The 21,960-nt window shown below is 57.8% G+C and overlaps 2 protein-coding genes across 3 annotated transcripts in view; one reads left to right on the top strand and one right to left on the bottom strand.

The window, feature by feature from the left end:
* The first annotated feature begins 210 nt into the window (after positions 1-210).
* GAREM2 (GRB2 associated regulator of MAPK1 subtype 2) lies at positions 211-15,482 on the top strand. 2 transcript variants are annotated; one of them, XM_070428836.1, is made up of 6 exons: positions 211-322; positions 3,306-3,446; positions 9,072-9,202; positions 9,945-10,967; positions 12,398-12,567; positions 13,106-15,482. In XM_070428836.1, the coding sequence occupies exons 1-6, from the start codon at positions 211-213 to the stop codon at positions 14,136-14,138; spliced, it is 2,610 nt and encodes an 869-aa protein (XP_070284937.1). In that variant the 3' UTR covers positions 14,139-15,482. The 2 variants fall into 2 exon arrangements, with proteins under 2 accessions (XP_070284937.1, XP_070284938.1); XM_070428837.1 differs by lacking the exons at positions 211-322; positions 3,306-3,446 and adding an exon at positions 8,586-8,607 and having other exon boundaries at positions 13,106-13,190; positions 13,596-15,482.
* Positions 15,483-17,015: 1,533 nt separating this feature from the next.
* Positions 17,016-21,960, bottom strand: part of HADHA (hydroxyacyl-CoA dehydrogenase trifunctional multienzyme complex subunit alpha) — a 29,663-nt gene continuing 24,718 nt past the window's right edge. The window contains exons 15-20 of the mRNA XM_070428838.1: positions 20,408-20,548; positions 19,932-20,000; positions 19,040-19,235; positions 18,238-18,352; positions 17,582-17,727; positions 17,016-17,494 (exon numbers count right to left, since the gene is read on the bottom strand). Coding sequence (XP_070284939.1) covers positions 17,352-17,494; positions 17,582-17,727; positions 18,238-18,352; positions 19,040-19,235; positions 19,932-20,000; positions 20,408-20,548 — 810 coding nt within the window. The 3' untranslated portion in view covers positions 17,016-17,351. The remainder of the gene's footprint in view (positions 17,495-17,581; positions 17,728-18,237; positions 18,353-19,039; positions 19,236-19,931; positions 20,001-20,407; positions 20,549-21,960) is intronic.

Here is a 21,960-nt window from a genome sequence, read left to right on the forward strand (position 1 = left end):
GCCCCGGCGGGAGGCGGGACTTGGCGGAGGCCGGGGAGCGGGCCGGGGGGTGGGGCGAGGGGCGGGGGCCGGCGCCCCGCGGGGAGTCCGGCCACGTGATGCTCGCGGCCCGGCCGGGCGGCCAGGCGGGGAGCGCGGCGGCCCCCGGAGGTGGCGGCGGGCGCGCAGCCCGGGCCGCGCGGGACCGGCCGCCGTCGGGGCGCGCATGCCATGGAGAAGCTGGCGGCCGGGCTGGCCGGCCTGCGCTGGAGCATGGGCGCCTTCCCGCTGGACCTCATCGTCAGCCGCTGCCGCCTGCCCACGCTCGCCTGCCTCGGGCCAGGTACCGGGGGTGCCGGGGAGGACGCCGGGGTCCGCCGGGGATGGGGGCTCCCCAGCAGGTGCCGCGGGGCCGGAGGAGCGGCCCTGCCCGCCGCCTCCCCGGGCGCCCGCGCAGCTCCCGGCGCACCTTCGCGGGGGGCCGGGGGACCCCCGAGCCGGGCGTCCGCCTCGTCCTGGCCCTGCAGACGGGCGGAGACAGAGACCCGGACCGGGAGGGAGCGGGCCGGGCCCGGGACTGAGTCCTCTGGCCCAGCTGGGACCCAGAGCCCGGCCGGCCGCCGCGCCCGCCCCGTCGGTGCAGTGCCTCTCCCGTCGCCCGCAGACCCCCGCCTGGCCGCGCCCCCACCGTCCCTTTGTCTCCCCCTCTCCCCTCCATCCCCCCGCACCCCGGGGCTCGGTCTCCGTCCTCCCGCCGCCGCCCCCAGCCCCTCTCGGTCCCTCCCGGGGCCCCTCTCGCCGCCTCCTTTCGCGCCCCGGGAGCCCCTGGGGTCCCTGGGCGAGCGGCCCTCCCTCGGGGCGTGCCCGACCCCCGGCCCTCCCTCCGCTGCCGGCCCCGCTCCTCCCGGGGCCCGGGCCGAGGCCGCGCCGCTGCTGGGACCCCGCGCGGGGCGAGGGGACTGTTTGGGGAAGGAGGGCGGCCGGCGGGGGGAGGGGCGGGAGCGGGGCCGGCAGCCAGGCCGGGGGTTTTGTGCGCGAGAAGAATAGGGGTTTGGCCGCGTTGGCACACTCGCTTCCCTGCATGCTAATGGGGCCGCGGCCGCGGGCTCCCCGCTCTCCCCTCCCGGCGACGGGAGCGGGCTCCGGGGCTGCGACCGCACCGAACCGTCGGACAGGGGTGCCCCGCAGCCCTGCGCCTCGTTCCCCGGACCCTCAGCCTGTGATCCCGAGACAGTCCCGTGGGCAGCAGGCTGTGTGTGTCCGCGAGCGCATGGAATATGCTGGCCGCTGCCCACGGTCCTCTGGCAGCTCCCTCTCCTGGGGCGGGGGGCTCCTCACTGCTCAGGCCTCCTTTGCGCGCCCTGGATGCTCCTCGCACCCCTGGCTTGTCTCCCACTGTGCGCCCCCAATGCCATGGTTAGTGTCTTGTGTTGCGTGTTTGCGCTGGGCCGCAGGCTCCCTGAGGGGGGCATCCTGCCGAACAAAGATTGTGGCCGGACTGACCCACCGGCTGAATGAATGAATGAATGAATGAGTGAATGAGCAACTGGTGTGATGGCCCGGCTGTCTATGGCCCTGGTGGCTGTGGTCACCGTGAGTGTGAATATGTGATCAAAAGTGTGTCCGATAGTCTTGAAGGTCCCCGTGTGCCTTATGCATTTGGAAGGGGCCCCTCAGTGGGGCCATGGGATTGAGTAGAGTCATTGGGTGTGGGCCCGTGGCTGTGCTGGCTCCACTGTTGGTGACCATGATCATGGCAGTGGGTGTCAGAAGGGTGGGCTGGGGCTTAGGGGAGCTTTAAGAGGGTGCTCAGACTCCTCCCTACCCCCCCATCCGGGCCACACCCACACTCACACACAGTGGGAAAGCCAGGTCTCCCCACAGTCCTGAACACATTCTACCCCCCATTTCCTTCAACAAATCCACAGATTTCATGGAGCACCCAGCCATCAGAGTAAATCATTTCCCATTTGCTTGGACAGTTAGTGAGTTGTGTCTGCAGGGACTGGGAAGGAGGCATCCTCCCCCCACCCTGCCCGCCAGCTGCAGCCAGGAGACAGCTCCACCGCCTCGTGCAAGCTGGGCCAGCCCTCCGCTCCCCTGGAAACCGTTGCTGGGGTTGGAGCCTCAGGGGCCCAGGCCCCTCTCAGCACCTCTGCCCAGTGCCGCTTCCCCTGGACTAGCCCCCTCCAGCTTCTAGTCCACCCCCTTCTCCAGCCACCACCACTGTGTTCCAAAGGCTGGGAGCACGAAGGGCTGACAGGGAGAGAGCCAGGAAGCAGCTTCTCCGAGATGGGCTAGTAGGTGTCTGAGACATTCTCCCCGCTTCCCGGAGATCCCCCGAGTGGAGGAGACTGTCTGTGGCAGGGGGTGGGAAGGGGCTGCCCACAAAAGACCCAGGAACCAGCTCCTCTAAGCCCTGCCGTTCTCCTGGCCTGAGTGACTCGGAGCTCTGGGGGGCCCTCACAGCTGGACCTACTGTGGGCAGCCCCATCTGGACTCTCCATTCTCCAACCTGACCCTCCTTGCCTGGCCTGGGCACTGACATGGGGGCTGGGAATTCCGCCACTGTGAGTTCCGGTGGTTCTGAGGCCCAGCTTAAGTGTCTGCTGCTCAGTAGTCTCCCTTCCTCACCCCATCCTCAGCTGGTTTGCTGCTCCCTTCTGTGAGCCCAGACAGCCTCCACTCAGTGCCTCGCGCTTGGCCTATATTCTCTGTTCACATCTTTCCACTTCCCCCCAGGCCTACGGGGTCCAGGAGGGCAGGGACTGGGCTCATCTGCTAGGAGGGCCTGGGACAGCAGGCAGTCCAATCAGATGATGAATGAAGAACAGCGTCTGGGCTGGTTGCTGAGGCCACATCAGGAGCCTGAGCCCTGAGAGAGGGCCTTGACTCAGCTGTGAGGTCACAGCTGCCAGCCCGTCTGTCCCTAGAGCAGTGATGGCGAACCTATGACACGCGTGTCAGAGGTGACACGCGAACTCATTTTTTTGGTTGATTTTTCTTTATTAAATGGCATTTAAATATATAAAATAAATATCAAAAATATAAATCTTTGTTTTACTATGGTTGCAAATATCAAAAAATTTCTATATGTGACACGGCACCAGAGTTAAGTTAGGGTTTTTCAAAATGCTGGCACGCCGAGCTCAAAAGGTTCGCCATCACTGCCCTAGAGCATTGCTGACCTGGACAGGGGCCATGGGGAGCTGTCCTCAGGAAGGGTCTTAGGGAGAAGGTAAGGAGGTCATCTTGCCTATTCTCTCTGGCCCACCCAATGTTCTCTTTTTCTCTCCTTCCTCTTCTGTCCTTCTTTCCCTTCCCAGGGGAGTATGCTGAGGGCGTCAGTGAGCGAGACATCCTGCTCATTCACTCCTGCCGCCAGTGGACAACAGTGACGGCCCACACCCTGGAGGAAGGCCACTATGTCATCGGGCCCAAGATTGACATCCCCCTGCAGTACCCAGGTGTGCCAGCCAGGGACAGATGGTGTAAAGCTGGTGGGGGCGGTAGGCTGGAGGGTACTGGGTAGGGAAGGTTTGGGGGAAGCTGTTGGTGACTAGCCTTTCCTTAGAGCCCCAGGGAGGAGTGAGGAGGGGGCTGGCAGAGTGGTGACTAGGGTTAGGGTTGGAGTTCGGGCCCAGTGGTTTTTCTACTCTTGTGTAGAGTCCTGGATCTCTGGTTGCAAACCTCTGATTCACATTTCATTTTAAAATAGATTGTAAGCAGATTTTAAAAATATCCACACTCTTTAAAATGCTACAAATCTAACCTTCACCCTAACTAGAGACCTTTGGTATGTACCTCCAGCTGCCTCATTAACCCTTTTCTGTATAGATCCTCAGAACATTTCCTGCCAGCAGCTTCTCAGTACTGTGCAACCAAAAACACTTCAGAAATGGCCCGGCCGATGTGGCTAAGCAATTAGAGCATCGCCCCCTTGCACTGAAGGGTTTGATTCCTGGTCAAGGGCGCCTACCTGGGTTTCAGGTTCACTCCCACCCCAGGCCAGGGTGTGTGCAGGAGGCAACCAGTTGATATGTCTCTCTCACATCAATGTTTCTCTTTCTTCCTCTCTCTCTCAAATCAATAAAAACATATTGTTAAAAATCGTCAGAAACAAAGAGATGCTCAGGCTGATAATCTGACTGCACCTGTCAACTGTAATCTTGATTTTCCCAATTGTTTTCATTGATTGACTTTATAAGTGAATGTTAAAATTTTAGGCTTTCAAATAAGATTGTGCTAATGAACTTCCACTTGGATGCGTGTTCTATATGATGTTGACGTCTTACGTAAGATCTGCACCGCAACAGGAACGCAGGGCTGCTGTCCCCTGTGTGGGAGGGATGGGTCTGGTGGTCTCATCCAGAGGTGCCCCCATGGGAACCCAGGATCCCACAGCATTCCAGACACCGGGCCGAGCGCTTTCATCACTTCGTTCTTGTAGGGAACCGGCACGGCCATGGCATACGCAGCCCCAGGGTGCCTTATGTGCCATGCCAGCTCAGCCTGGTTCAGTGACCCTGAGTGGGCGGGTGAAAGGATTGAGAAAAGACAGACAAGAGAATGAAAGCTGGGTCTCAGTGGGACGCTGCTCCCTGATGAGGAGACAGCGCCAGTGCCCACAAGCCGTGTCTTTATTTTATAGCAGATGCCACGAGGCAACGTAGGGGCGTGATCACGTTGTTTACAGCATTCTCGTGAGTTTCAACCCCACTCAACTACATGCACCCGAACTCTATCACAAGGCACGTGGGGCTACGTGTTTGGACCGTAGGTTCAAGCTTACAACCTCAGCCGTTGGCTATGATTGTGCTGGGAGGGCCCTGCCCTCCAGCTGGGACTTGCACGTGGCAATGAGAGGACCCTGTCCTTTCATTAGTCCGAGGCTTGAACCTGGCCAAAACACCGTAACCGCACCCCACACATTCTCACAGCGAACCTGTGACAGAGTCCTGTCAACTCCATGTAACTCACAAGGAAAACGGGCCCCCGGAGCGCCAGTAGCTTGCCCAGTTCTATGATTTAACTGCTACCTCCTCCTCTCCACCCCCAACAAATGTTGGGGACCCTTTGGGCGGGGAAGGCTCACAGCCCCTTCCTCACGGTACCGCTGTTCCCCCTCTGGCCCTGCCTGGGTCTCCCCGAAGCCAGTGGGACAGGACTCAGCCCTTTACCTGCTTCGGCTCTTTACAAACAACCCTGGGAGGTTGGTGCCCCCGGAGTCCCACACCCCGTTTAAAAGATTAGGGAACTCCCCAGGGTCTTTCGGACCTGGGCCTGGGCCTGGAGCCTGGGAGGGGGTTCGCTGCAGCCAGAAGCTTCCCAGCCTGGGAGAGAGGTCCCAGGTCTTCTTCTTGGGGTAAAAAGCAAAGATTAGAAATCGTCCTCAGGGACTGAAGTGTGACTTAACTACGGGACTTTGCCATTTCATTGTGTGTCATTAAAAATTTGGGAAACCAGGGCATAGAGCCTTCTAGGGAACTATGGGGGCTCCAGCCCTTTCCCCCACGCCTTCTGGTGCTCCCCGAGTGCGTGTGCGAGGGGAGGGGGTTCCGGGGACAGCTGGCTGCAGGGATGTCGCAGCCCCAACTCCATCTTTCTGGTGGGCGGCTCCGCCTGCCAGGATGGGGGAAGGGAGGTCCAGGCCCCTAGGAGGGAGAGGGGCCTGCCCGGCTGGTGGGTTAATGAGGAAGCTGAGTGCACAGCTCGCTGGTTCCTCTTAATGAATTAATAATAGGGCGGGTGGGCGGGCGGGAGCAGCCGGCCTCGGACCGCGATGGCCGGGGAGGGGGGTTGGGCTGCGGGGCTTGGGGCGCTGCCCGGGGCCCACTGCCCAGGGGATAGGGGTACCTGGCACCCAGAGATAGCTCCCCACGGCCCTGCCTGGGGCCGGGCTGCTACCCCAGTGTTGGCGGGGGTTGGGGTGGGTGCAGGGGGGCGTGGAGCAGCGGCAGATGAGCCCTGGGAGCTAAGTAGCATCCTTCATTTTACAGATGGGAAACCGAAGCCCAGAGAGATTAAACAGTTTGCCCAGGTCACTCACACAGCTGGGTGGTGGCAGAGCTGGGACTCAGCCGGCCTGTCCTGACTCCACGCTCTGCATTTACCTGCCCTTTATGAGCATCTGCCTGGGTCAGGTCTGGGAGGAGGGTGATAGGCAAGACTGCTTCTCGCTGGAAGGGACAGTCCTGTTCTGGGCGGCCAGGGGGAGGGGCAGGCCCGGTCAGCAGGTCCCCAGAGTTGCGGGGACCTCGGGTCTCCCGGAGAGGGAGGCAGGAGAGGAAGCTGCCCCGGAGGGGCTTCAGGGGGAGGAAAAGGCTTCCAGGGGCCGGAGCATCACTCCTGGGAGGGAGGTCGCCCTTCCTTCCTCCCGGCGGCGATGACCGGTGCTGGGCTCCAGGCTGCAGCCGAGGGGGGGTGGCGGGGGTGGCGTTAGCTGCCATGGTTACATCGATCCTCCCTGCCACATCCTCCCCTGGCTCCAGCCCTGACTTGGCTCCAGCTCTCCCCACAGGGGGCAGCGGGCATTTCTCCATGCCTGGCTGCTTGTGATGAGGCGGGGGTGGGGGAGGGGGTTGTGTGTGGATATGGGGGAAGAGATGGGGTGATGGGGGGGCCACTCACTGGTGGATGGTAGCAGACCCTGATTGCCGCTTCCTGACCGCAGGTCACTGCTCATGGCCAGGTCCCCTCCCCAGTTTATCCCTCTGCCCTCCAGGGCTGTGGCACATTCCAGGCCTCTTCCCACCAGGGTCTCAGACTGGGTAGGGCAGGACCTAGGCCCTAGGTCCTAGGGGGTCTTGTCCCAACTTTCTCCTGGGCATTGTCCCCTCCTTTCCTTGGCTTTCATTTCTCTTCCTGTGTCTAGGAGTTCGTGCTGTAGGCGCTGCCCTTGACCTTCTGCTCCTCATACCCTGCATTGGGGTGGGGTGCGGGGGAGCTGCCTCTGGGTTTAGGGGCCCCAGGAACCCTGCACTGTATACCAAGTGGTATGTGTTCATTCTAGGAGCGCACTGGGGCATTTCTCTGAGCCATCTTACCTGCCCCCAGCCGAAGCTGCCTCCTGTAGGCTGGTGGCCTTCAGTCTGTGCTTCTGACCAGCTCCCCCAGCTCCTGCCCCACACCCTGCTTCTTCCAGGTTTCAAGTTGCTTTTTTTTTTCCTTTTCTCTTTTAATTGAATTTATTGGGGTGACACTGGTTAACTTCCATCACAAAGATGCACAGGTTTCAGGTGCACAATTCTACAACAGACCATTTGTCCACCCCAGTCCAGTCTCCATCACCATATATCCCCCCCCCCCCCCATACCCTCCTGTACCCAAACCCCTGGGTTTCGTTTTGCCTAATAGCTCTGCTGGCTCCATTTCTGACCAGGCCGGTGGACTGAGTCCCTTCCTTCGCCCCGGACCCTCATAAGTCACTCCAGTCTGAGGAGTCTCCTTCCACAAGCCTCTCGGCATTCAGGGCCTTTGGGAGCGAGAAGCTGTTTCACCTCCTGTCATCACTCTCTCCAGTCCTACCCTCCAGGCACTCACCCTGTGGGGCAGGCCGTCTGTTTTGGTGGCTCTGTTTTTGCTCCTTCTCTTTCTTCCACGTGGTGTGTCCATTCTGTAAAACTCATTTCACTCTTAAGATCCCTTCAAGCTGCCAGGCAGCTTTCCCCGAACTCAGTGGCCCTCTAGTGCTTTTGTCACGAGTCTGTTGTTGCACTTGTCATATTGCGCTGCCATCATTGGGCGCTCACGTCACATCCATTGTATCTGGAAGTCTTGGAAAGCAGACTGTATTTTACCCAGGTTTGCAGCCTCTGTTGGGCCTAGCGCACAGTGGGTGCTCCGTAAGTGTTTATGGAATGAACAAATGAATGGACTATGACTGAGGCAACCACCAGGAAGACTACAGAAGCTAAAGAGTCACCTTGTCTTCTCTCAGCCGGCTGTCCTCTCACCTGTACAGCACTCTCCTGTGTTAGGCCTGAGAAGAAGCCATCAGTCCAGGTGTCGGGCGGTTCGTAGTGGGCACGTAAAGCATGTGGGGCCAGTGAGGTGAGATAGTTCCACAGAGGTCGCTGTATTGATTATCACCATTCTTTTTTAAAAAAATATATTTTATTGATTTTTTACAGAGAGGAAGGGAGAGGGGACAGAGAGTTAGAAACATCGATGAGAGAGAAACATCAATCAGCTGCCTCCTGCACACACCCTATTGGGGATGTGCCTGCAACCAAGGTACATGCCCTTGACCGGAATCGAACCTGGGACCCTTGAGTCCGCAGGCTGACGCTCTATCCACTGAGCCAAACCGGTTAGGGCAATTATCACCATTCTTTAAAGTCTGAGTCCACTGGGGACATCTGCTGAGCCAGCCAACATGCATTGCCCGAGACTGCAAGTTGGGAAGGCCTCAGGGAGGGGGAGAGGGGGCAGATGGCTTTGCTGGGCTCAGATGAGAGGCCTCTGGGACAGTCGAGCTGAATGCTGGACAGGGGCAGGGTCTGGGAACAGAGCTGGGGTCAGAGTGGCTCTTCCTGGGCCTCCAAGGCCTGGGGCTGGGCCCTGGTCTGCCCAGTGCATCAGTGTGGATCAGCAGCCCCAGGTAGATGCACAGCATGCCGGGTCCAGGTAGGGCCCAATATCATCTGCCCCCACATCCTCAGATGAGGACTTGGAGACCCAGAGAGGAAGAGGGACTTGTCTATGGTCATACCAAGCCAGAGTGGGCCGGGACCAAGCTAGACGCCAGCATCCCCAGTGCCACAGTGGTGTTTGGTCAGAGGCCAACTCTGTGTCCAAGTATGTGGGTTCTAGTTTGCACTTGGGTTTCTCTGGGGAGGCAGCTACTAGCCTCAGCACACCCCACAGCTCTCCATGGGGTGAGGGCTGGGCTAGTTGCTAGAGATCTATGCTCACTTCCCCCTGAGGTCTGAGCCAGTTGACCCACGCTGCTACAAACCTGCCCTTCTCCCGACCTGAGCTCCAGAGGGGCTGGCTGAGATGAGGGGAGCAATAAGTGGGGACCACGAGGTCTCTTGCCAGGCTCCCGGCAAGTGGGCCCACCCTAGTAGCCTGCATCTCCTCCTGTGCAGGGAAGTTCAAGCTCCTGGAGCAGGCCCGGGATGTGCGGGAGCCAGTGAGGTACTTCAGCAGCGTGGAGGAGGTGGCCAGCGTCTTTCCTGACCGCATCTTTGTGATGGAAGCCATCACCTTCAGTGTCAAGGTCAGTCCTTCTGGTCCCAGGCATGGTGCCCCCATGCTGTCCCCTTCCCTTCAGAGCAACTCTGACCCTGGTGGGGTCCAGAAGGTGTCACAGTGTCACTTCTGACTGCCTCTTGAGGGCCATTGGCACAAAAGGGCCACGACGGATGAGCTGGATGTATGACCTTCTGGGCTGAAGAACTTCCTGCAAAAGATATGAAGCAGGAGGAAGTGTGTGGAGGGCCGTGCCCTGACTTGGAGACCTTTCAGGGAAGTCTATCCTGGCATCCACTGGTAGGGGTGGGGGTGGGGGTGGGGACAGAGTGCCAACAGTCCCCTACTTGTGTACAGATAGCTCTTCATAAACCCTTTTCTTATCCATTAATTCTTCTCAGTAGCCTTGTTGAATGGGTGGAGCATTATCACCCACATTATAAAGATAATGATAAAAGTTATCACTTATTGAGTATTTTCAAAGTATGTCACTATACATATCGTCTATTTAATCCTTAGAGCAACTTTTCCAAGTAAGTTATTAGATGAGATAACCATGTGGCCTCTCTGGGGTGGAACGTGGGTCCCTGATACCTCCCTCTACATCCCCCCCCACCCCCCCCCACCCCCCCCCACCCCCACCCCCGCCTTCCGTCAAGTGCTCTTGTCTGGTCTCAGCCCTGGGGCTGCTCTCCTGGGTCCTGGAGAGCCTCCCAGGGATGGCTTTCCCTGGGGCCCGGGTGAGGCCTCACCATGTTGGGGATCCCCAGGTGGTGTCGGGAGAGTTCAGCGAGGACAGCGAGGTGTACAACTTCACGCTGCACGCGGGCGACGAGCTCACGCTCATGGGCCAGGCGGAGATCCTGTGCGCCAAGACCACCAAGGAGCGCTCGCGCTTCACCTCCTTGCTGCGCAAGCTGGGCCGGGCGGGGGCGCTGGCCGGGGTGGGCGGGCCGGGCGGCGCCGGGGCCGCGGGCGGGGGCGCCCGGCCAGTCAAAGGCAAGATGCCCTGCCTCATCTGCATGAACCACCGCACCAACGAGAGCCTGAGCCTGCCCTTCCAGTGCCAGGGCCGCTTCAGCACGCGCAGCCCGCTGGAGCTGCAGATGCAGGAGGGCGAGCACACGGTGCGCGCCATCATCGAGCGCGTGCGGCTGCCGGTGAACGTGCTGGTGCCCAGCCGGCCGCCGCGCAACCCCTACGACCTGCACCCGGTGCGCGAGGGCCACTGCTACAAGCTGGTCAGCATCATCTCCAAGACCGTGGTGCTGGGGCTGGCGCTGCGCCGCGAGGGCCCGGCGCCGCTGCACTTCCTGCTGCTCACCGACACGCCGCGCTTCGCGCTGCCGCAGGGCCTGCTGGCGGGGGACCCGCGCGTGGAGCGCCTGGTGCGCGACAGCGCCTCCTACTGCCGCGAGCGCTTCGACCCCGACGAGTACTCCACGGCCGTGCGCGAGGCGCCCGCCGAGCTGGCCGACGACGGCGCCAGCCCGCGCCGCGCGCGCCTCTGCCTGCCCGCGCCCCCGCGGGGCCCCGCGCCCGCCCGCGCCCCCAGCCCGCCCGGCGACGGCGACCAGGAGTACGTGAGCCCCGACTGGGCCGGCGCGCCCGAGCCCGCCGCCTCGCCCGCCGAGATCCCCTACGAGGAGCTGTGGGCGCACCAGGCGGCCGAGGGCCTGGCGGAGGGCCGCCCCCGGCCGCCCCCGGGCCCCGACCTCATCAACTTCGGGACCGGCCCGCCCCGCCTGGAGCCCGAGGCGCCGCCGCCTCCCGTCCCTCCCAAGTCCGAAGCTGTGAGTGGCCGGCGGGGGGCGCTGAGCTCTGTGGCTCTGGCCTCCGGGGAGGGGCCAGCCAGGGGGCTCCGCTTGGGCCTGCAAAGCAAATCCTCCTGGGTGGCCAGCTCTTGGAGTGTGGGGCAGAGGGTGGCCGGTGCGTGGGGAGAGGGTGGCAAGAGCATTTGTACTTGGGGACACCAGGGACGGTGGCCTGGGGGCCGTGGGACAAAGATGCCAGTAGGTCTCCAGCCACAGACAACTTGCGGAGAGACTAGCACAGCGGGACCCAGACGGTTTCACGGAACAGTCTTTGAAGTTGCCCAGGGAAAAGCAGGTTCCATGGTGAAATGAGTTTAGAAAACGTGTGTAGGACTCCAGCCCTCCACTCCTCTCCACTTTGGAGTTACAGCGCCTGGAACATTAAGGCTCTGAGAAGGCCTGCGCTAAGGAAACCTGCTTATCTGTATTTAACGCAGAATTTCCCAACTTACTTGTACGCAGAATATGGACAACGCCTATGAACACCCCATGGAGGCCACTTTGAGTATTTGACCTCTGAGTACGAGATGCAGACGGCAGATACTTTACAGACACTTTAATCCCCTCCCACAATGCCTCGTCCCTCTTTTTTCCTTTTTGTGTGTGGAGGGAATGTCTATTTTTCTGATTTTTTAAAAAAAATTTTTTTAATTGATTTCAGAGAGAGGAAGGGAGAGAGAGAGAGAGATTGAAACATCAATGATGAGAGAGAATCATTGATTGGCTGCCTCCTGCACACACCCTACTGGGGATTGAGCCCACAACCTGGGCATGTGCCCTTGACCAGACTCGAACCCGGGACCCTTCAGTCCGCAAGCCGATGCTCTATCCATTGAGCCAAACCAGATAGGGCTCTGATTTTTTTTTTTTTAAGAGTAAGACAGGGCTCTACTTTAAAAAAATATATATTTTTATTGATTTCAGAGAGGAAGAGAGAGGGAGGGAGAGAGAGATAGAAACATCAATGATGAGAGAGAACCGTTGATCGGCTGCCTCCTGCACACCCCACACTGGAAATGGAGCCGGCAATCCGGGCGTGCGCCCTTGACGGAATCGAACCTGGGACCCTTCAGTCCGTAGGCTGATGCTCTATCCATTGCGCCAAACCGGCGAGGGCTTTCTGATTGTTTTTTAATCTACTTTTCTATATTCTTTTTCTGAAATCCTTTATAGATTTCCAAGGCAGTAGGAGGCTGTGTATGTTGTGGGCTCTTGAGAAGTGAAACAGGCCAGAGAGAAGAGGAGGGGTGGGGTGGGGTGGGTAGGTGGCTGGTGGAGGAGGTGGGGCGTGAGCCCAGACAGCCTCTTGGCAAAGTGGGGCAAAGAGTCTCAGAGTTAGTTGTTCGGGAAGAGAAAGAAGGAGGTCAGCTGCCTGGGGACGGAGGTGGAGTCATGCCCTCTGCTTGCAGGTGAAGGAGGAGTGCCGCCTTCTCAACGTCCCGCCCGTGCCTCCCCGGGGTGGCAGTGGCAGCGGCTGGCTCCCTGGCAGCCCCCCAGTGCCCCCACGCTTCCCCAAGCTGCAGCCTGTCCACTCGCCCAGTTCCAGCCTCTCCTACTACTCCTCTGGCCTGCAGGATGGGTGAGCCCCTTTCCGCTCCTGGTCCCCGTTCGCCTGTGGTGGGTTGAGGCAGGGGAAAGAGGAAGGGAGTCCAGGCTGAGGAAGGGAAGACTGCAGGCTGGGGGTTCAAAGGGTGCAGGTCCTTGAGCGGTGCTGAGGGGGAGGGCCCTCGGTAGGGGGCTGGGGCCCAGTCACTGCTCTCCACGGTCCTGCTTCAGTTCGCTGCTTTCCTAAATGTGAGGATTGGACGGGAACATTGCGCTGGTTCCTTCCAGGCGGGGACTCTGCCCCAGGATGAAGTGTTCCTTGCTATTTAACATTTTTTCCGTAATTCAGTTTCATTGACTTTTTCCTCGGGCTGGGGATGCCTGAAGAAAGAATGAAGCAACCCCAGAGGTCCCGGGCCTTGAGGGCTGGGGTACGGGCCTGTGTTGCCGAGATCGGAGTGGCGGCCTCTGTGGCCAGCAGAGTGGGTGTTTGCAGGGCCATGGGTGTGACCTGGCGTGTTTCCCTCTTGCTCTGTCTTACCCTCTGTATGTGTCTGTCTCTCTGCCCACAGGACGGGTTCCCGCAGTGGCAGTGGCTCCCCGTCACCAGATGCCTACTCCCTCTATTGCTACCCGTGCACCTGGGGAGACTGCAAAGTGGGCGAGTCCTCTAGCCGCCCCCCACCGCCGGGACCCCTGCCCTCCACCACGCAGCCCAGCCAGGCCCCACGGGCCCTCGCAGAGCCCCTGAGCAGTCGAGCTGCCTCCCTCTTGGGGGCTGACACCCCTGTCAAGACCTACCACGGCTGCCCGCCACCACTTCTCAAGCCCTCTCACCCCCAGAAACGCTTTGCTCCATTTGGAGCCCTCAACCCCTTTTCCGGGCCTGCCTACTCCTCAGGCCCTTCAGCGGCCTCCTCTTCGGGGCCCACGACCGTCTCGGCTGCCCTGGCTACCTCCAGCCCTGCGTGCTCCCCTGGCCCAGGCTCCCCAGGCCCGGTCTATTCGGCTGCACCCACCTCCTCCTGTCCCACCTCCTCCTCCTCCTCCTCTGAGTGGCAGGAATCGGCCCTGGAGCCCTTTGATCCCTTTGAGCTGGGGCAGGGTGGTTCTCCAGAGCCGGAGTTGCTGCGCTGTCAGGAGCCCAGAGCTGTGGGGGTACCTGGGCCTGGACCCCGCCTTTCACCTCTTGGACCCCCCAAGGCCTTTGAGCCTGAAGGGTTAGTGCTACGGCAGGTCCCCACTCCACTGTCACCAGCGGCCCCGAAGGGGCCCAAGGCAGGTGGAGCACGCCTCCTCCTCACCCAAGGGCGCCTGGAAGGGCCTCCTGCCAGTCCCCGGGAGGGCGCCACAGGCTGGGGAGGCCGGGAGGCCTCCTGGCAGCCCCCCGCCGACCTGTCTGCGCTCTCTCTGGAGGAGGTCTCTCGCAGTCTGCGTTTCATCGGGCTCTCCGAGGACGTGGTGAGCTTCTTTGCCCGAGAACGTATCGATGGCAGTATCTTTGTGCAGCTCAGTGAGGACATCCTGGCTGACGACTTCCACCTCACCAAGCTTCAGGTCAAGAAGATCATGCAGTTCATCAAAGGCTGGCGGCCCAAGATCTGACCTTCCCAGCTTGTAGCTGCGCGACCGGAAGGCTGGCACAGAGGCCCGAGGCCAGCCACGGTCTGCAGGGGACAGTGCTGCCTGTGAGGGTGCCAGGTAGCCACTCTGTGAATCCAGGGGAGCCACACTGGGAAATGGGGTCCTCTGGGACCAGACCCCTGCATGGGGACGGCTTGCCTTGGAGTGTGCAGAGCACGTGGGGAGAGGAGCAGAGGCCCCCCGCCACCTGCACCTGGTGAGGCACTGGCTGTGACCCCCATGGTGGGGTCAAAAGCTGGCCTCATGGTGACCTAACACCGTCCCACACTCTGAAGATCTTCACAGACAACTCGCACTTCTCCAGTTTGTAGGTGCCGGTTAGCAGGAAGGGAGTCCGTAATTTAAGCACAAATCCCCCAAGTGCCCTCTCTCCTCTATGCTCTGGGGGCTTTTGGCCTAAGCTGCCCCAGGGTCGGGGTGCCAATTTCAGGACCTCTGCGCTGCGCTGCCCTTCCCTCCCCCCTCTGCTGCACCTTGAGTAGGTCCCTGGCCCTGAGCACAAGGGTATCCAGTACAAGCCCGTGCCTTTCACCTCAGAGCCCCATCCGGGTTCTGGTTTGTGGGCACTGACTTTGGAAGAGCACAGCGCTGCTGTTAATGGATGTAGCTCATTAGGGAGGCAGATGCACACGGACGCCCTGGGTTCTCCTGAGCTCAGTGCAGCTAGCCCTCATCCTGCCAGGGCGGTCCAGTCTGCGAAGACTCTGACTCCATGGAAGAGCAGGCTCATTGGTCGGCTGCTCCTTGGTTCTGACAAGTGGCTTTCAATCACTCCCACCTGCACTGGTCTCCTGCCTCCATCACTTGACTCTGGCAAACACCCGGTGTCCTTCCCTGGGTTCCTGTCAATAGTCGCAGGTGGGATGGGTGGGAGGCAGCACAGTGGCTCGGGAAGACCTGCCCTTGCTCACGTGTTTTTGGACAGGCCTTTGGGCTCTGGATCTCGAGCATGGCGGTCCGTGGCACCCAGGGCAGGTTGGTGGTTCTGTGCAACTGCCCGTCCCCCATGCTCTTCCCGTCTCACCTGCCCAGACCACATTACTTCTCATGCTCACTGGGGCCAGGCCCCAGAGGTACCAGCCTTCTGCCTTACCCAGCCGACCTAGATATTTATTTCCTGCCTTGAGAATAGCAAAGCCATGCTGGTGCCTGTGCCCCAAGCAGGCCTCCTCAGCTCTGAGGGAAGGGAGTCAGGAAACAGCACAGAGACCGATGTGGAGACATTTGGTTTCCTTGCTGATCAGGTAATGAATCCCCGAGGACTCGTGAAATAAACGCTAGACGCTGAGGACAGTGCCGGTGCAACTCCGCTGTCGGCTGCTTTCTTCCCGTGAAGGAATGGTGGGCATGCCCCGCAGGAGAGGACTTGGGATGGTGTGCCTGCAGCCCATCCACGTGTCCCCAGAAATGGCTGGTAGTGCTGCCCGATTCCCTGCAAAAGCCCCTTACCAGCCCCTGCCCTAAAGAACTTTTCAGCTCCCACAGCTGTTCCAACGGAATTCACACCTACCTAGTGCTGTTCAGTGGAAGGACCAGACTGCAAAGCTCCATGCCACCAGCCCGGGCCCAGGTTCAACTTCCTGCGCTGGCAGACCGCCTGCCTTGAGGCGCTCAGAGCCCCATGTTCTAAAGCCTGTTTTCTTTTTTTTTTTTTTTGAAGATGTTTTTATTGATATCAGAGAGGGAGAGGCAGATAGAAACATCAGTGATGAGAGAGAATCATTGATCGACTGCCTCCTGCACACCCCCTACTGGGGATTGAGCCTGCAACCCGGGCATGTGCCCTTGACTAGAATCGAACCCATGACCCTTCAGTCCACAGGCTGACGCTCTATCCACTGAGCCAAACCAGCTAGGGCCTGAAACCTGTTAATGGCTGTGGTGCAAGGATCAGTTCTCTACCTGCGGACTGGTCATCTGAAAACCCCAACTCAGAGACGACTTGGTTTTAGAGCCTGGCTTCTTAGCAACCAACTGTCAGTGTTTAGTAGAGCCAGAGTTAAGGTCCTTGCCTGGCAGTCCCAACAACAGAACTGGTCCAGGCAATGTCTGAAGTACTTGTTGCACTCAAACTGGCACAGAGGCAGGAGGAACTGGTCACTTCTCAAAGTTGAGAAGGCGCAGTGATGGGATATGATTCCGCACACACACAGCGTGGATCCTTCTGCCAGAACGAGCTAAGAGCCTCGGTGCTGTTTACCTAGACTGGGCCCTGCTTCTGCCAGAACATGAGTGTAGGAACTTTCCACAGCAGAGGGCAGGGCGTAGGGGAGGAGAGGAGGGTCTCACAGAGTGGAGGAGGAGAGGATGGGAGGGTCTCGCAGAGTGGAGGAGGTGGTGGGCTGACTCAGCATCCCCTGTACTCACACGTGCTGCCTCTGCTCACTGTGCAGGCATTTCCCATGCTGTGGTGCAGCTGAGAGGTGCAGGAATCAGTGACCAGGAAAATGTGACCTCCTCTGATTAATGCCAACCTTCCCACAAACACCCTGAGAAGCATGTGTGAATGTGTCACACCAAGAAAAAACTGGGTAAAACTGCAACGAGGAAATGCAGTCTAGGGAGAGTTTGTTTTATCCTGGTCCTCCATACCTGGTTAGTCAGGGCCACTTCCCGCTATAAGCAGAAGCCCAGCCAAAGCATTTAAATAGTCAGGTTTGAAAGGCTTTAGCCTCAAAGTCCCACCCTCTATATCCCAGTCTCTCTCTCTCTTCAGGTGCTGCTCAGAACTCAACATTCTTACCCCAAAGCATAGGGTTTTCTCCCAGCCCACTCCTTGAAGGAGGGGTTTAAACCAGAAGGGCAAAGACAGTAGAAAAAGGAACAAACAGGCAGGGAGGCTGATAAATAAGTTTGGTTTTTATTATCCTGTGTTTGGCTGAGTGTGTGACTGCCCTCGCCACCACTGGCTTCCTGGGAGGAACGCTGCCACTTTGGATCTTTGGGCTCATAGATTCGTGAGCACAGTGGGTCCCACCTTCCAACAGGAAGTGCAAACACAGCCAGACTTCACCGGGAGGAAGAGACAGTCTTAGCCGAAGGCACTTTAATCAAGGCACACACCCAATGCCAGTTTTTGTCTTCCCTCCGGTTACGGATAAATCTAGGTGCCACTCTGTTGGAGACCAGCACTGCGGCAGGTGGGTTAGTGGGGAGCGAGCAGGTATGAGCTGCTCACTGGTAAAACTTCTTGTTAGCGCTAGCCTGGTCGATCAGCAGCTGGCATGGGGTGAACTGTTTCCCATAGGCGGCCTCGTACCTCTTGAGCCGGTCCACTATCTTCTGAGCACCATACAGATCCACGAAGCGGAAGGGCCCTGCGGAGGAAGCAGGACTTTGTTGAAGGAGGCAGCCATACGAGCTCTAAGATAAAGCAAGCTACTTCCCCAACCTCCAAGGCCCACCTCCAAGACAGGGGGGGAAGCCGAGTCCAAAGACCGCTCCGATGTCTCCCTCTGCAGGTGTGGCCAAGATCTCTTCCTGCAGGCACATGGCGGCCTCATTCACGAACCTCGACACCAGGCGGTACTGGATGTCTTCGTCAGAGGAGCTGCCAACAGGGAGGGGCATTCAGGCAGAGAAGAGCAGGAGGGGAGGGTTGCAGGAGCCACACAGGGATGAGAGCCGGCCTCCAACTCTAGAGAAGGTGCTGCTGGGAGGCCAGCCTTTCCCGGGAAAAAGACTGGGTAGAGCTACTTGCCCTGATTAACCAGAAACAGCACCTAGAACAGGGTCTGCAACAGATTAGATAAGCACCTCTAGGTATCAGCAATGGTCAATTACAAATGAAACTCAAGGGTGTGGAGCCGGAAGGGGCCTGGGACAATGGTCTAGCTGCTCTCTGGGACCTTCAGGGGTAAGGCTGGAGCTGGGGTCTACCAAGGCTCGGCGGCAGTTCTCCCCTGATGCGGGCAGAGAATGAGGTGGCGTGCAGAAGGCAAAAGTACAAAGCACTGTGCCAGCATCAGGCACGGAGATCATAACAGAGATGGAAGAGGGGCTGAGAAGCTTTGGCTGATGAGGAACATTTCTATGCCATAAGCCACTCAAATTGACTTACACTTCAGGCTTAGGAGACACCTGCAGGCCTGCCAAAACACTATCCATTTCAGAATTCAAATCCTTACTCTTCACACCCTCCTTGTAGACATAAAAGCCCTTCCCAGACTTGCGACCTAGAAGAAGCAGGAAAAGGTAGAGTTAAAATTCTTAGAGCCCGGGCCTGAGAAATCACTTCCCTTCCTGCTGGTCTGCGGTAAAGCTCCCGCCTCTCCTGCCTCTCGCCTGTGTTCCCGGGTTTTGGATCTAGCTAACCCCAGACACCTGGTGTTTGTCAGAGAGCTCACAGAGCAGGAAGAGAGGTCTTAGGGTTTGGACATCTTTGTATCTGTATGGGAAAGACCAGCTGGGTGAGTTTTAATGCCCAGATGTGCAACACCAGGACCTGGGATGCCAGGTCCTGGCACTGATTTTGCTGCTATTTGCTGCTACTTTCAAAAGAGAAAGCCACCTCTCTGGTGGGCCTCAACTGTACACTCTGTAGGTAGAGCTACTTTCTCCACACAGGTGGCCAGCAGCATGGTAATGCAGGTCACAGATGTCCGAGGCCTTGGGCAGGATGAAAATACTCGTCGAGCTGGCGAAACTGGGGCCAGGTAGTGGCGGAGCTTCAGAAGGCCAGGGTTTTACCTTTTGTCCATAATCCACAGGCCCAGACTAAGGAGAGGTTGTCATGCAGTCATTTTTGAAATTCCCTATGATACCAGGAAACACACACGGGCCTTCTGTAACTCCTTGGTCTCCAGAAGCTGTTCGGAACTTGTGACTGATGGAGCTCGTTGTGTTTCTTTGAGGATACTCACCCAGGAAGCCCTTGGCCACCATCTGTTTCAGCAGCTCCAGGCTTCCACCTGCAAACCTCTCCCCAAAGGCTTTGCCTAGGTCTTCTGCTACGTGTTTTGCTACATCAACACCAACTTCATCCACCAGTGTGGCAGCACCCACAGGAAAGCCAAAGCCTGTGGTCAGGGAATCCAGCTTCTTAGGGCCAACTCCTTCCTGAATGGGAAGGAAAGCAGAGACCTCAGGGGAAGGCCACCCCTGGTCCCCCAACAGGCTCCCTGTGCAACAGCCACTTCTCTTCTGGCTGCCACCTGGCCAGGCCCAGGACTGGGACTGTTTCAGTCAGGGAAACACGAGGTTTGGGAGTCACACAGGCAAAAAGTCTGAGCCTTCCCTAACCTTTAAGGAAGTCTAGAGATGAAAGGTATTCATTTCCTTGTCTGCAATTCTGAATCTCAATAACCAGAAGATTCCATGGCAGACAGGGCTGGTTCCCAGGACTGAGAGGAGAGAGAGTCCAAGAAGTAGTGCTGCAGAGCCCCGGGATCCTGTGTCTAAGTGCCTGTGAATGACCTGTAGGGCCACCGGGGGGATTGGCTTGCACAGAAGCAGATACAACACCAATCAGACCATGCAGGCTCTGTTCTGGATGGCCCCTGCCTCTAAGGGGATGCAGAAACAGCACAGAAGAGCATGCTGGGAGGCCTGTGGACTAAGGGAGCAGAGAGAGGCTAAGGGAGCAGAGCCTATGGCTCCCCACCCCCGTGCAGAAAGGGATGCCACGAAAGGGCCTTCTTGGAGAAGAGTGAGGGGTAGTGCATTAGAAGGAAGCTTCTCATCCTGACATCAGCGGTTTGGGGGACTGGTTTAAGGAGTGGGAGAGGCCTCAAACATTCCGAGAGCAATACCAACCTGGAGAATTCTGATGACTTCAGACATCATGGGTGCGAGACACCTTGTGGTATAGAAGCCAGGTCCATCCTGCCAAGGGGGAGAACATGAACTCGGGGCCCCTCTGTTGCAGATACTACCCGAGTCTGAAAGCAGCCTCCCTTTCCCAGATATCATTTCAGAGTTCAAAGTGATCATAACCTCAATCAGAATCCTTAAAAAGAAATGGCAAGGGAAGCCACAGCCAGGAGCAGCAGGGCTGGAATCCAAGAGCACAGCATGTGGTTTCGTGGCCACCTGAAAGGCTGGGAACCTGCCACATCCCAGACTTGCCCCACTCCAACCCTGACTCAGTGGTACAGTCAACACCACTATCCATACTGTACACAATCAAGGGGAAGTCCTATCAAAAGGAACGAGTTATAAATAAGCCTGGAGGGATGAGGAGTCTTAATAAAACTTATCCAAGTCTGCCGCTCTGTTCCACAGCTCCTTACCTTAACCACAATGATGACCTTCCCCTGCTTGAGACCAACTGCTACAGCGGACGCAGTCGTGTCCTTAGACGTCTTCTCGGTTGTGATAATCTCCAGCAGCTGCATCTTGTCCACAGGAGAGAAGTAGTGCATGCCAATCACCTGGCAAGGGAACAAAAAGCCAACAGGTTTCATGCTGAGGAGGAAACTTAGCAGCTTCTCTTTTCACTGGGAAGCACTGGAAAGAAAAGCGGTTGTGATCCAGGAGCACTGCTTGGCAGAGTCAAGTGGTTTGGTCCATGGTTCTTTGATCAAAAGTTCAGTATGTTCAGAGAGAGCTTACTGGATCCTCTTCCATCTGCTTCTAGGGCTTTTCACTGAGGGCAATTGGTCCACCAACAACTGGTACCAAAATCATGGCTAAAGGCCAAATTAGAGTTATCAGGCAAGAATGGAGGGTCCACTTGTATTAATGCTGACGGTTTAGGTGAGAGGGTCTACTTTTTGTGGGGGGAGAAGGGACAGACAGGACGCCGTCAGTTCTGGGCAAACTGAGAGGGTTGGTCCCTTTGGCCTTACTTGCATATGAATGACATCAGGTGATGAGAGTTATCTGAGATCCTGCAGGCTGGACTGCAAAGCGCGATGCTTGCTCCTCTCCACTGGGGAGAACGACAGGTGGCAGCAAAGGAACAAAAGTGCTCGAGCCCTCTGCTGACTTTAAATGCTGCGGAGGTGCTCTGCGTGTGGTGACAATGCCAGACTGTCCACCTGCCTTTACACTGTGTTGTGTCTTCCCTTAGTGTCACACTATCAGCTGCCTCTTCTCCCTGTGACTTTTTCCTGTCATCACTGAGCCTGCCTCTATCCGGCCCTAACCTGCTGTGTGCTAGGAAATTAGCAAACTATTGGAATAGGAATGAAGAGGCTTTTGTGGTTTTAGTACACGGATAGTGTGTTAGCCTTTCAAATCCTTCAAGTCTTTTCCACTTCCTGCCTACCTTTGGCTGGTTCTGGTTGGATGAGGCCAACTGGGTCCTCCTAAGAGGTGAGGTGTTTCATTTATCCTTGAGTGTTTTCACTTTCCCTTGATTTTACTCTGGTGGATAGCAGAAGCCCAAAGATCAACCTGTGGTCCTCATTTCAAATCGCTGAAAGTCCTTCCACACCCACCCCTTTCATGTCCTGGGTCGAAGGTCTAAGTAACGCCCACAGATAGAGACCTCCTACCACACCCCCTGATCCTCATTGCCGAGTCTGGAACTGGAACCAAACCTGTTCTGGACAGTCAGTCACCAGAGTCTGCTATGTAGATGAAGTGATATTTTGGAGCACCCCTTCTTAGGGCCTATCTTTCAATACCTAATTGTAATAAAGGTGGGTTTCATAGTCTGAACCTGAATAATTATACCCATGAGGATGCAAATCACCTATAGAAGCATTTTTAGTTGTACTTTACTTGTTCCTGCATAACACACTGGTCATGGTACTAGCTTTTTTGCGCCCAGTTTTAAGGAATACATTGTCATCCCCACCCACTTCATAATCCACCGCAGTCCCTTCTCAATGAGTCT

This window comes from Myotis yumanensis, unplaced genomic scaffold (assembly GCF_028538775.1).
Source record: "Myotis yumanensis isolate MYYU_CA2020_CCGP unplaced genomic scaffold, mMyoYum1.0.hap1 SCAF_11, whole genome shotgun sequence".
Taxonomy (NCBI): Eukaryota; Metazoa; Chordata; class Mammalia; order Chiroptera; family Vespertilionidae; genus Myotis; species Myotis yumanensis.